Genomic DNA, 14,914 nt, shown 5'->3' with positions numbered 1-14,914 from the left:
AAGGTACGCTGATGTATTTATAGGATGGCCCCACCTCAGAAGCCGGGATTCTGGATTGACGAGCTGTTTACAATACAACGGCATGAAGCGCTTTTGAGGCAACCGTTTGAAGGAAATAATTATGACTGAGAAATAATTTCGGAGCAAAAGGATATTGCACTCCGAAACTGGGAGGCATGTGTTGACACCGTTTTTTGGCACGTGTCAAAGAATTGGTAAAAGGAAGGAATGCCGGGTTGAAAAATATGATGGTGCACAGAAGAAGGGGATCAGGCACGGTTTGGTGCCGATCAGGCGTCTCAGCGTTTTTTGGGCAAGTTTTGATATGAGACGGTCTCGGTTTGGAAGGCAGTGTTTTTTGTTTATTAAAATAATTTTCTTAAGATAGAATTATGCTTTGCTGTAATCGGCTAGGATTGTGTTAGCGTGGGGTATAAATATGGACCTCCCGACTATTGTAAAGATTGATACACATCCAACAAACAAATTTTACTCTACTTGCAATTTACTTTCTCGTCGGCGGCTTCGCCATCTTTTTCTTTCTGCAAGTTCTTTCGAGCTGATCAAGGATGTCTCACATTCGAGCGATTTGGTTTGCTGGTAAGTTTTCGTTTACCGAGTAAATCTGAGCTTTAGCTTTCGGACGCATCGATGTGACTTCGTTCAGATCTATTCAAAATTTATCGAATTTATCTAAGCTTTGATCTCGGGCGCATCGCTGTTTTCTCGTTTAGATTTATTCACAAATTACCCGGCTTAGTGATCTGTTTAATCGGTTGTAAGTTCCTTGTTTATCACGATAAATCTTGTAAAGCCGATTAGATTGAATCATAAGCTTAGCTTTGTCCAGATCCATACATTCGTGGGTTTGTACATTGTTACCCGGCACGTGTCGGCTTTAGATCTACCCGTCTAGTTGCTTATCGGCATCGACAGCTCATTGCCGATCCCTTGTAGATCGCTTTTATTACATGCTTATCATACCCGATCTTTTGTCGTCTTCTGTATCGGCAGGGTCTTGCCAATACCCCGCGTAAGAGTGATTCGGAAATCCAGCCGATACACTCTTGAGTTTGACTATTTGTTATTTCCTTATCAATTTACAAGTCAAATTGAGTGGCACGCCTTGGTTCAAATCAAGTGTAGTCCGGGCTTGGCGTACAGGGCTCCTGGGCTTAGTGTGTGATCATCTCGCATCAACAGAGGCGTGGGGCGGGTGGAGGGGGAGACGGGGCGGGGAGGCAAACTCATGCCAGTGGTAAACATGACTCCGAGATAGAGATATGTCACCCCGGAGCAGTGGTTTCCCGAGCAGAGGGACGTTGGAGTTGACCGTCACTTTCACACTCTGCTCCACGAGTCTTTCTACCACGCGTATTCTCATATGGACATCAAGATCAGTGAGCACAAAATGCTTCACTGGGTGGCTATGCGCGTGGCCGCAGGAAACATTCCTATCCTCCCTTTGTTTGAGAGATATGAGGGTCTACCAGCTCTGCTGAATGAGAGGTCCCGGTATATCAGAGAGTGGGTTCGCGTTTTCTACGCCACCCTATTTGTTGAGGAGGACCGGCAGTTCATTGACTTCATGTTCCAGCAGAGGCATTACAGACTGACTCGAGCACGTTTGGCTACCCTGCTAGGAGTTCAGATTGACGAGGAGCCACACTTCTTGCACTATCAGGCTTACGGCAACACAGTGCCTCCATGTCGTCCTCATGAGACTCACGCACCGTCTGACGAGGAGGTCGGCGTTCTCTTTCAGCAGCCTTTCCTGCCTGGCACTCCGAGGACACCAGACAGACTGACTCCCGTAGCTCACTCCGTACACCTAGCTTTGAGGAAGAGTCTGTTGTTCCGGATTGGATACAATGAGGGGATCACAGCTCTGCAGCAGTGGCTTCTACTGTATATCATGACAGGACGAGACTTTGACCTCGTCGACTTCTTTATCTGCGAGCCAGAGGATGTGATCTTAGATGGGATGACAGTTCACCGTCGCCATCCATTTGCTCATTGGATCTGCTGGATACTCGCTCAGCTCAGTCAGAATGAGCATATGGATGAGCTGGAGCAGTCGAGGACGCACTTCAGTTTTTACTCGCCTACTACTCCTCGAGACGGTCGTCGTGGCCTAAGAGGCCAGCGCAGGGCACAGCGGATTCTGGATGAGCGTGTTTTGGCTGAGGGTAGAGTTGTGGATGATCCCACTGCAGCTGAGGATGCTTCACTTGCAGCAGCAGAGGCCCAGCTCCCACACTACCTAGTCACAGACTCAGAGGACTCGGAGGATGACGAGGATTTCATACCCACTGTTACCATCCCTCGAGGTGCTCATGATGATGAGGCAGGATCCTCTGGTGCAGCCCGCACCCCTGCTCCTCCAGTTACCACTGCACAGGTCACACAGCCCCATGCACTCGCTACCATTATTCAGAGGCTCTTTGACCAGCAGGACCGGTTTGCTGCAGCTCAGCTAAGCATGCAAGCCGAGCAGGCTCGCCAGCAGGAGGCCCAGACATTAGTACTCGAGGGGATCCGGCAGCAGCAGGAGGCCATGAGGTTACAGCTTCAGCAGCAGTCCCAAATTCAGCAGCAGATGTTCACTTTCTTCTCGGGATGCTTCGGTCAGCTGTACCGTCACACTGGACTGCCTGAACCTCAGCTCCCTACACCCCAGCAGCTCCAGTTCGACCCCACCGCTCCTCCTCCACCTGTTGGCGGTTTTGTGCAGACACCCTTGGCATCCTTCCCGATGTCACCACTTCTTCAGATCGGGTTGTTTGCCAGCCCTGCTCCTACTTCCACTACTGCTCCGGCTCATGCTCCACAGCCTAGTGTCTGGACAGCCGAGCAGAGTGCAGAGTTCCTCAGGCAGCAGCAGGTTCTGCATCAGCTACAGCACCCCTCAGCTCAGTCACTCACGTTTGAGTCACCCTCACAGCCTGAGGTGCTCCGTCCGTCAGTTGTGCGCCCCACTCAGCTAGACCTGACTCCCGTCACGTCTGCCCTTCCGACGGACTCCACGGTCGTCGCCGAGCCAGTTACTACCACTACTCCAGCTACTTCTGCTGCTCCGACGACTCCGGTCGAGCAGAAGTCCTCTTCGGTCGACGACGACTGGACGGACGACGACGCCGATGACTCCGCCGCTCAGTTCTCCACCGGACCCAGCCTGAAGACCCCGCCTTCTCCAGCTCAGGACTAGATCGCCTTTCTTTTTGGTGCTTTGTATCCAAAGGGGGAGATAGATAGGGGGAGTAGGGGAGTAGAGATAGGGGGAGCTTGGTGGTTTGTGGCGTGTTTGGATCTTCATGAATTTTGTGTATGGACATGTTATTTGGATATTATGTATGCTATGTGTTAACATGTCCCTACATGTGCTTTATTTCGAGTAATGCATGCTTGTTTATCGCGTTTCAATTTCATATCTTATGTATCTCTACTTTGTGTTGTCATCAATCACCAAAAAAGGGGAGATTGAAGTGCATCTAGGCCGATAGATGTTAATGGTAAGTTTCGGTGATTAATGACAACCGTATGCGACTAACGTGTGTTTTGAAGGATAAAATAATGATTGTGCTAAGGACTCAATTTTAAAGATTAAGGACCTTTCTAGTCTCAAGTGTCAAAAGGAGATGAAGGACACTTGATTTAGTTAGGGTTTATAGTTTTTAGTTCTTGACCGTACTATTAAGAGGGGTTCATGAGTTAGTAGCTTGACCAAAATTGAGTTGGCCTTAGAAATCTTGCACACTTGCTCAAAAACAGCCCAAGATGGTCAATAGAAGTTAACACAGCGCTTGGAAGAAGAAACTATCGAAGTTACGTTCAAATCCAAGTCAATTCAGTTGAAAACAAAGAAAAACAGCAGCACCGGTTTAACCGATGCCCTAGCATCGGAGCATCCGATGCTTGGCGGAAGTTCCGACGCCCTGTCGGTCTATCTCTCTGGATGCAAGCAGAAATCAAATCAACAATCTCTATAGCACCGGTTGAACCGATGGTCAAAAAGATAAGCACCGGTGCATTAGATGTACTATGTTCCAGAGAGCATGTTATGGTGGACCTCAACTCGCCTTCAGCACCGGTTGAACTGACGCTTCAAAATCAAGCACCGGTGCATTGGAAATACTATGTTCTAGAGAGCTTGTTTGAGTTGATCAGTGAACCTCTTCAGCACCGGTTGAACCGATGCCCCTACGGAGCATGCACCGGTACAATGACGCAAGCCCGGATACTGTGTCAGAACCCCAACGGCTACTAATTGGACACAGTGAGACCGGTTGAACCGATGCTTACACTTTCTAACCTGTCGGTTCTTCCGGTGGTCACAATTTTTCTGCAGTAAACTTCCAACGGCTATGTGACCTCCTCCACTCTATATAAGGGCACCCCCTGGCTCATTTCAGTTGCCTTTGACACCTTGAATATCTGAGGCCACCTTTGAGAAGAAGAGAAAGTGCTTTGAGCAAAAGAAAGAAGATCTAGTACATTGTTTGTGCTTCAACCTTGAAGAATTCATCCTTTGCAAGTGTAGAAAGTGTGCTTGAGCTAGGGCCAACTGAGTGTAGGTCAAGTGAAGGCTTAGGAGCTTGTTACTCTTGGTGTTTGATGGCACCTAGCCGGTCTTGGTGATTGGGAGGTTCTTGGTGAGCTCTTGTAGTTTGTGGGAGCCCCAAGACAAGAAGATTGTACACGGTGTGAAGCTCGCCGTTCCGGAGATGGAGAAGGAGGATTCTTAGTGATCACTTGCTTCTTGGTGAAGCAAGGGAGCTATACCCTTGTGTTGGTGCTCCAACGTGGATTAGGGGGGAGCGTCAACTCCTCGATACCACGGGAAAAAATCCGGTTGTCTCGTGTCCCTTACTTTTATTTCAAGTAATTAAATCCTTTTGTTGTTATTCTTGCTTTTGATTGATTGTAGATTGACTAGGACAACTTGCATGGTAGTGTGATCTCTTGCTTAGGTTTTGATCTTGCTAGTGTGCAAACATCTAGTCAAAATGATCATGATAGTGTGTTTACCTACCTAAGGATCTTTTGCTAGCATGCTCTAGTGACTAGGTTTCAAATTTGAAGATTGGGCAATACTAGTCTAGGTTAAGGACTAGGTAGAAATTTGAAAAAGTCACAATTCAACCCCCCTTCTTGGGCCACGATCCTTTCAACCTTCTAATCACCAAAAAATCAAGTTGTAGAATGATTGAAGCCACAACAGCATGGCAGTAGCGCTGGGAAGCCCAACGGCTGCCAACCTAGCCATCAGCTCCTCCGGCCTCGTCCCCATGCAGAAGGCCGAGGAGGTAGACACTGGCCGCGCGCCGCTGCTCACTGTGGCCAGCATCTGTGGCCAGGGTGCCCATGCCACACAACACGGTGCCACTAACAAGGTTGGAGTATGTTGTCCCCGCTTCACCGATTAGATGGTCCTGTTCAGGTGGAAGATTTGTCAGGCTCTGGAGGAATGGAATTAGTCACTATTCGGAAGCCCAACTGAGAGCTAAACTTCTGAGAGCTTTGGGCAGCGACAAGCTCGAGACAGTGTGGCCTATCAAGAAGAAGGTGGTACTATCAATACTGATCATAAACTATCCTGCATACCTGCCTTTTGTTGTCAAGAGGTTCGCTTGTAACAAACTTTGGGAAAAACTGAAGATCCACAACTGTTGGCCACGTGATGCCAGAGCATTTGGTCATACCCCAGTACATATTAGGGGTAAGAAATGTTCTCTCTAGATTCTATAGTTCTTTCTTGCAAATATTAATGCATATGGGTCTGCAGGCTTCACGACCATTATCTTGAAAATGGGATTGCGGCATATACATCATGAGGTAAAATTACGTTCTATTGTACTTACTTTGCATTACCCTGGCGTATCTTTTCCTTCTGTGAATTGGTTAACCCGTTTTGAAGAGAAAAAAGTGACTTTGACAGTTCAGTGATGTTTTCTAATTAAGTTTTAGCAATTGTCTCAAACTTTCATGATCATTTCACCTCATTGTGCCCTTATGCTGTCTAGTACTACCTTCCGTTCAGTTTTGCTTGTCGTTTTGGACAGCAAATTTGAACTAAACGTAGGCCAATTTAGTTGTCTGAAACGTCATATAAATATGAACGGATGGAGTACTTGTTAGCTGAATGGCTAGTGGCACTGTTACTTCTGTTTTCGTAGAATGGTTCATTGTGTACTCGCGTCTTGCTAACACGAGGGCTGTGGATAAGCAACAAAAGGCACCCAACCCCCTCCTTTTGTGAGATGGATGTGTAGGCAATGCTGGGCGTGGCAGGGGGTACTATATTGTATTCAGTTTGCACATTCTGCATCTACATGTAGCTTGCGGCATTTTCCACATTCCTTTGCTCACTATATTTCAGATTTGGTTAGGATCCAAGATATGCATACAAGGGGTTTTTAGCATGATATTTTTTGATCCAGGAATGCGGGTCAGGTTCTTTTTTACCAAGATGATCATGTCCTTGTCAATCTTTCAGCTTGTGTCATGGTTTATTATGTGCAAACCTGATTTTTGCATTCCATCTGTTAGCTGTCACATCAATTGGCTTGTAAGCACCTCAGAACTTAGATTTTGCTTGGATGATCTAATTACCATTTCCCATCACACATGCAGGGAACATCAAGATTCAACGTTGATGATGATGAAGACAGAGATGATGACAATGGAGATCATAATTGTGATTTGGACCACTTCAATGCTGACAAAAGTGCTGACACTATAGCATCACCTTGTTTGATTGTAACATGGTTAGCAAATCTCACCCTAAAGCACATATTGTTTCTGTTCTTTCTTTTCCTTCTGATAATAGGGTTAACTCACTAGATCTCGGTTTGCAGATTTGATAGTTAAGTGTTGTTCATAATCAAGTGTAAGCAATTGTCTTTTAAGCTCTGACATTTGTTTCACCGCAGTGTTCTCAGGAGATCTATTGCTTGACTGGAGCATGTGCCTTGCTACTTTTAAGCATGTCAGAAACTTGTAGCTAGCAGTGTTTTCCACATCTAGGAGCTATTTTGAACACTAATAGTTCAGATTTGATTAGGATTCAATATATGCATACAAAGCTTTCTTTAGCTAGATAAACCTCCTACTGTTGTGAATCTTTTAGCCTGTTGTCATGGCATGTTATATAGAAAATTGCTGCTTGTGTTTCTTTTCTCGGTTGCTACATCGATTTTGTTTCAAAGCCGTACAGAGCTTAGATTTTACATACTTGATCTACTTTCTCACGCAGGGACTAGACGTGCAAAGGGAACAACCTCAGACGATTTGAAAGAGAGTGTACCGCTGTTGGGATTTCTTCCAGACGTTCCTATCCCAAACCTGCGGATTTCATTCTTTTGTTTACCCCTTTTTGACAACAGATTTTGTTCTCCAGTTATCTAGCGTCAGTCATGAACAGGTCATCCTGTTAATAACAGATTTGTTCTCTAGTTATCTAGCATCAGTCATGAACAGGTTTTGTTGTAGGCAACATATGTCGTGTCGGCCATGGGTCTGAGTGAAAGAGGTTCATGTGTAATCATGTTTAGTTTCCATCTTTTGCTGCTTCAAATGTAATCAGGATTTTCTATCTATAATGGCGGCCAATAATCTGTGTAACTTTCTGATGGCATAGATCGATGCTTTTCTGCCACTGATTGATCGTGAACTACCCATATTTTAGTGCTTGAATTCCAGTTCTTAATTAGTTTCGTTGATGGGGATAAAAGTAATGGGTATCCCCAAAACTGCCATTAAGTGATAAGGACCCAATGAGATCAAGCCAAACGCGACTTAAGATGAGCGCAGCTGGCCCAACGGAAACCGATCTCGCCTCATCCGACCCCTGAGGGACCGCCCCGTCCCTCAGACTGACCCCCACAGGGAGGCTTCAGTCTCGCCCGACCCCCGGATCATCACTAAAATTTACGATACACTTTACCATAGTGCTTCCCTAAGGATTTCACGATACCCCCAAAATACTCTGTGATGAAGTGCTACACTGGTGATTCTGTGGCGCTTGCAGAATACCTATCAGATTGAGCATAAGAGACACCAACAACATTTCTATCTATAATGGCGGCCAATAATCTGTGTAACTTTCTGATGGCATAGATCGATGCTTTTCTGCCACTGATTGATCGTGAACTACCCATATTTTAGTGCTTGAATTCCAGTTCTTAATTAGTTTCGTTGATGGGGATAAAAGTAATGGGTATCCCCAAACTGCCATTAAGTGATAAGGACCCAATGAGATCAAGCCAAACGCGACTCTTAAGATGAGCGCAGCTGGCCCAACGGAAACCGATCTCGCCTCATCCGACCCCTGAGGACCGCCCTGTCCCTCAGACTGACCCCCACAGGGAGGCTTCAGTCTCGCCCGACCCCCCGGATCATCACTAAAATTTACGATACACTTTACCATAGTGCTTCCCTAAGGATTTCACGATACCCCAAAATACTCTGTGATGAAGTGCTACACTGGTGATTCTGTGGGCTTGCAGAATACCTATTCAGATTGAGCATAAGAGACACCAACAACAACTTAGAACTGTTGTTCCATGTCATAAATTCAATAGTATAAGTATTGAATTGCAAACCTTGGTGGAAAAGTCATAGATGTCTGTGGTGCTCCTTCCTCAATCGGCACAATGGTTGAGTGATTTGAGTTGGTTGTCTTTTTCTTCATCTTTGGAGGACCTCTAAGTGAGCAATAACAAATTGTGAGCAGTTTTAATCCAAAAAATAATCTTACAACAATGAGTGAACTTAGAAAATTTATTACCTTGTTTCCATCATTGTTGCAATATTATCTTGGTTGCCCTTCTTGCATTTGTGCCAATGGTGCCCATTGAGAGCAATTGAGATTGTGTGGAATAATAGATTGGGTATAAGGCGTGGATATATTGCTTGAGCCCCATGGGCTGGTTATATACGAGTTCATGGCTTAGAGGGCAAGTAGCCTCTCCTAGAGATAATGATGGTTATCCCGGGATTACAATCAATTCTAAACTAACCATATCCGGAGTTGCCTAATATACTCTAACACCCATAGCCTATACAAATAGGACATTTGTGCTCCCTTTTTTTTCCTTTTCTTCTCAGTACCACCCTTATGGCGCTCACGATGAGGCCTACCAGCTGTGGCTTTCAATAGAGGAGGATGCATGAAAAATCCATGAGTAGATTTAGACCATTGGCTCTTGTCCTTCATAGAAGGAATTACTTGGCTACATACTTCTCTAGAAGAGCATTGCTGAGTGAGGTGATAAATGCTATTGCATGTTTGTAAGGAATACCAGAAACTTGCCATTGCGTGCAAGAACATGCCTTCTCATTTGGGGACTGTCTAAGCCCCTAGGTGTTCCTATAGCCTGTCTAAGCATTTGCATGAACCAGATCTAATTCTCATTTGTTTCAGAATCAAAGACACCAAAAACAAACTGCGAACAACCAATTATGTCCATCAACAGTTGAAGCACTAGCTAATTTCCCCTTGAACTTCCTGGTCAAGAAAGTGATATCTATTGCTAAGTACGGCCTGCAACCACTAAGAAATCCCTCAGTGCATGGTTTCAAGGCAAAGAAGAATCTCCTAAATCTGATTTTTTTTTTCTTTCCATTTGATGATCAATCACTACAATGCTACCGGGACAACTGCTCTCAATTTGTGCCTTAAATAGATTAACTGCAATCTCAATCTCCATAAAGTTGCCTCAAAGCTAGCTCTTTACCCATCCATACCCTCTTGTAGTGGATGCTCACCTTGTGGTGTTCTTTCAGCTTCTTTTGCAAGGCCCCTGCATTGAGAGTGGGATCATCAACGAGCTAGTCCTTCACCTTTTCACAAATCCAATGTTTGGTTGCATTCTTTGTCATTTTCTTCCTTATTGTTCTTGTGCAATTATATGCACAAGGGTTCTTCCTCACCTACAAAATAGGAACACATGTAATTAGCTATAAGAATTAGGCACAAATTACTGTTGCTATGCAGAAACAATAAGCAATGAGTAAGGAATTACCATTACAGTGCATTTATCCTACGTTGTGGATGCATGTAGCTTCCATGGACAATTATCTTCATCTCTCCTAGAACAGTAATACACGCTTCATGCAAAACCATGTTTGCGTCTAACCACAAGCATGTTTTAGTTCTATAGGACGATCAGTAAGTGAAGATGAAATGGAATTACCCACACGCAAAGCCAGATGTAGATCGCTACTCACCAGTTTCGCAACTTATTCACTCGCTACAAGTCTGGCCGTCAATAATCCCACACCGTTCTAGTGCAGCCACTACTGTAACACGTCCCTAACCCTATCTTGTCAAGGAGGTAGTTACTGTTCATCCATTGTCGACGCCCCTGCTCTCCCCATCCCTCATTTTTCGGGGTACCACCAAATCCTACTCCGCGCGTTGAGCCATAGGGGTGAACATAGTATAGTGGACAAATATGCACCAATAACTTTGATATTAAAATTCAGTTAGCGTGCTTAAAAATTATAGAATGTGTGTAAATGATTTATAAGATAATATAAATATCTTTATCTGAATCTAATCCAAAGAAATTGTCCATGCAGCTTCAAGGAGTAGCAGCTGCTGGATAGGTATTCCAAAGATTTTTTTTTTGAAAAGATAATCCAAAGAAAAATCAGTCACGAATCTCAATCCAGAAAAAAATTGAAACAAAACAATTGTGCCACGTCACTTCAAGATCGCCCCTGCTACTCCCAGGAGCCGTCGCCACCAACTGCGAGTCCAAACCCACCACAAACCAGAACCCCGCACGAGCGCCTTTCATCGCCATGGGAACCAAGAATCTGACCCGGAAACCTCCCGCTTCCATGGCGACGGCATCCACCACGCTGCTCCTCTCCCTCGCCCTCCTCGCCTCCGCCGCGGTCGCCTCGCCGTCGCCGGACGCGGATTCCATCTCCCGGTTCCAGGAGTACCTCCGCATCGACACGGCGCAGCCGGCGCCGGACTACGCCGCGGCCGTGGCCTTCCTCCGGGACCAGGCCTCCGAGGCCGGCCTCGAGGCGCGCACGCTGGAGCTCGCCGCTGGGAAGCCGCTTCTGCTGCTGCGGTGGCCCGGGCGGCGGCCGTCGCTGCCCTCGATACTCCTCAACTCCCACACCGACGTCGTGCCGTCGGAGCCGCAGAAGTGGGACCACCCGCCCTTCTCCGCCGCCCTCGACGAGGCATCCGGTCGCATCTACGCCCGGGGCTCCCAGGTGAGATGTACTTCCTTACTGAGAAGGTTGCTTAAAGCTGCTATTTTTGCTTGTTTAGTGTGAACTGTATATATGTGGCATGCATCAATCATCATGAATATGAATCATTTACAATTGTTGGGAGTTATTGATGCCGATAGACTTGTTTTCGGAAGACCAATTTTGGTTACTGGTCTACGAATTGGTTTGATTCCTTCATTGTTAATTAGGACTGGGATTAAGATATTCAATTGGGAGAGTAATCTACCTCGAACAGGAAGTTCATCTTTCTATTTGGATTTGCAAACTATGCTTTATTGTATGGCTGGGATTGCTTACTGATGATTTTATTGTAGTTGTGTCAACTGTTAGAATGATGCTAAGTAAAAAGTGTATATTAATCTGCAAGACTCAATGTCAGTTGAAGTGTGAACTCGCACAGAATTTTACACTGCATTCACTACATTTATCCTTTTTTTCCTGCTAAAACTACTCTTATGCTGTATATTCATGTTCCTCATACATCTCTACCTGAAATGTCCATCTTCCCCTTGCTAAATGCTAATTTATTATCTTAGACTGTTTGCTAAATATTTGATTCTTTTTGTCTATGTTCATGCTCCTGTAGAATAAAATTACACATCATGTTGTTCATGAAATGGTTGAAAGCTCCAAAGCTCAAACAAATAAAATCATCTACCTTACGTGTTTATTGCATCCAATATATTCTTGGACTTCCCCGTGTCTCATGCAGGACATGAAGTGTGTGGGGATGCAATACCTTGAAGCTATCCGCTGTCTCCGTTCTGCAGGATTTGTTCCAGATCGAAACATCTATATAACTTTTGTTCCTGATGAGGAGATTGGTGGGCATGAGGGTGTTGAGCTGTTTGTTTCATCTAAGGAATTCAAAGAAATGAACGTGGGGTTGGTCCTTGATGAGGGGCTTGCATCTCCTGGGGAGGAGTATCGCGTGTTCTATGCTGAGCGTAGCCCTTGGTGGCTTACTATAAAAGCAAAGGGTGCACCAGGGCATGGTGCAAAGTTGTATGATGGTAGTGCAATGGAGAATTTGATTAAGAGCATGGAAGCTATTAGAAGATTCAGGACATCACAGTTTAATTTAGTGAAGTCCGGAGAGAAGGCTGAAGGAGATGTTGTGTCGGTGAATTTTGCATACCTGAAGGCTGGCACACCTACACCGACGGTTAGTTGATCTATTTTCATTCTAAGTGGCAGTTTTAATGTTTCAAGAATTATTGCTGATCTTTACTAGATCCAATTAAATTATATTGGTAGCTTGATCACCTGATCTCTCACGGGTTGCTAATGTAATGGTCTTGTTCCTTATTATCCTATGATATTATTGATTATGTTAGAAAACATTTGTAGTAGGCCAGTTAATATCCTATGATAGTATTTGTATTTACTAGAATTGGCCAATTATGTTTGGGGTATCCGGTCATTTTGTCATTGCACGACTGATGTAGTTCAAGAAATTTGGCGTGATTTCATTATTGAGATGGCTCTCTGAGCTTTTTTATATTTACACAAACACAAACACATTTGAGTTAAAATCGACGCTGTTCTTATTCTTATAGTACCTTTTGTACTTCCCAACATCTGATGAATTTTTTTGGTACTGTCCGTCCTTTGTTGGAGCAATAAATGATCATCCGTTATCAAAGTTGGTCTTGTTCAGAAATACATTCTCGAATTGACAATCAATGCTTTTCTAGAATCTGATGTTTTATATACTTTCCATTTTTTTTGATCCATTGAATTCTTACCCGTCTAACCCATGTATCTTGCATAAATTGGGAGTAGTTCATCAATCAACTAAACCAGGCCAACTCATGTTCTGTGCTGTAAGTTTCCAACTAATTAGTTTATCATTTTCCCTTCTTTCAGGGTTTTGTCATGAATCTCCAACCATCTGAAGCAGAAGTAGGTCTTGACATCCGGATCCCTCCTAGTGCCCATGTGGAAGCACTGGAGAGACGCCTTGTTGAAGAATGGGCGCCATCTTCACGCAACTTGACCTGTGAGGTATGACTTTCATGTTGTTGAACTGTTGGCATATATATGATATAAACATGTAATTTAGTTAGCTCCTTACATGGAGAGACAGCTCTGAACCAAAAGAAATCATATTTACTTTCACATCCTTTTTGGGCACTTCTGATGTTGAGTTGTAATTTTATTGAATTTTATGGACAACAAAAGCACAGAATTCAGGCAATAAGTTATTTAGATTAATTGAAGGATAGTTGAAAACGTCCCTGCAGTTCAATTTTCTGTATCAAAATCCATCAGGCCTCTATGTATTAGCTTTCAATATTTCTTTGGTATTATGATAAATGTAGTTCATCTAGATAATACGCTTCAATTTTTCAATCTATGCACTCTCTTTTGCCACTCTAATGGATTTGTATTTATCAATGGGGCTCAGTTTTCTCTTTATTTTGTTAACAGGCCGAGGTAATATAAGGTTTTCTCCGTGCTTCTGTTAGAGGTGTTATTCTTTTGACTATCTTAGTTTATTGAAGATAGACTTGTGGATTTATGATCTAGCACACGAATATTTGAGTCTTACATAGTTTAAAACAATACTTGTTCTATTCCTGTCAAATGTTGACAAAGATAATAACATGTTGCATTGTGATGTCCAACACAAAAGTGCAGTACTGCAGTTCTATATTCTGTATGCTACTATAATCTGTATGGTCCATATGCTTGGCCTGGTTATATGAAATTCAGAAAGTTTCCAATCATATATCTTCTGGGGATCTGTTCTGCAGTTTAAACAGAAGATGTCTGTCCTGGACAACTTTGGGAAGCCCGCCATGACACCTGCTGACAGCACAAACCCATGGTGGCTGTTGCTTGAAGAAGCTGTCAAGAGTGCTGGTGGCAAACTTGGTAAGCCGGAGATATTCCCAGCCTCTACTGATGCCCGCTACTTCCGGCAGATTGGATTGCCAGCATTTGGCTTTTCACCTATGGCAAACACACCAATATTGCTTCACGACCATAATGAGGTTTGTGTTAATTCGTAAATTGATCCCATGAAAGTATATTCTTTGTAAATGTTATATCTAGCAAGTTTATTAAATCAGCATTTTCGTATCATGTAGTTTCTGCACAAAGATGAGTACCTCAAGGGAATCGGGATATACGAGTCTATCATCAGGGCGCTGGCCACCCACAAAGATGGCGCTAAAGATGATGAATCTAGAGCAGAGCTATGAGGAAAACTTGACTTCTCATCGTCTTGTCGCGATTCTTACTGCCAACTGGAGCACTGAAATCATGAATCCAGAGCACTGAAGTGCAGCTGCTTATATTGCTGCTCATGCGGGGAAATGGTAGAACTGCAAACACCATCCTTGTACATTTTCAATAAGCGTTCTTATGCGCTGAATATTTGGCGTGGCATCTGCAGTTCCTCTGCGCAATTCATAGTTTCAGCCTATTGCAACTTGGTGCCTCAGCCGTGACTGTTGTATCAAACCTGCATTGGCTGTATCAGTATTCAGTACTGCACGGCATGTTACTTTGTTGCCTTTCGTTGGATGGCATAACAGTCGCTGATGCACAAATCTTCCAAATGTTTGTAGCTGATGTATGACACACAAATTTCGTAAGAACTAAGAATTCATCGGCACACTTGCGGTTGAGTTATTGATAATTCACA

General features: G+C 44.2%; 2 protein-coding genes across 2 annotated transcripts; both read left to right on the top strand.

The window, feature by feature from the left end:
• The first annotated feature begins 5,178 nt into the window (after positions 1-5,178).
• On the top strand, positions 5,179-7,638 carry LOC120678343. Its single transcript, XM_039959468.1, has 4 exons — positions 5,179-5,719; positions 5,786-5,835; positions 6,634-6,767; positions 7,256-7,638. The coding sequence occupies exons 1-4, from the start codon at positions 5,365-5,367 to the stop codon at positions 7,260-7,262; spliced, it is 546 nt and encodes a 181-aa protein (XP_039815402.1). The 5' UTR covers positions 5,179-5,364; the 3' UTR covers positions 7,263-7,638.
• A 3,113-nt stretch (positions 7,639-10,751) lies between these two features.
• On the top strand, positions 10,752-14,904 carry LOC120678342 (aminoacylase-1-like). Its single transcript, XM_039959466.1, has 5 exons — positions 10,752-11,238; positions 11,972-12,424; positions 13,129-13,266; positions 14,019-14,258; positions 14,355-14,904. Exons 1-5 carry the CDS (start codon positions 10,810-10,812, stop codon positions 14,466-14,468), a joined length of 1,374 nt encoding a protein of 457 aa, XP_039815400.1. The 5' UTR covers positions 10,752-10,809; the 3' UTR covers positions 14,469-14,904.
• Positions 14,905-14,914: the final 10 nt, after the last annotated feature.

The sequence above is a fragment of the Panicum virgatum genome, chromosome 6N (assembly GCF_016808335.1).
Source record: "Panicum virgatum strain AP13 chromosome 6N, P.virgatum_v5, whole genome shotgun sequence".
In the NCBI taxonomy this organism is placed as follows: Eukaryota; Viridiplantae; Streptophyta; class Magnoliopsida; order Poales; family Poaceae; genus Panicum; species Panicum virgatum.
The sequence above is the reverse complement of the archived record's forward strand: the minus strand, read 5'-3'. Positions and strand labels throughout refer to the sequence as shown.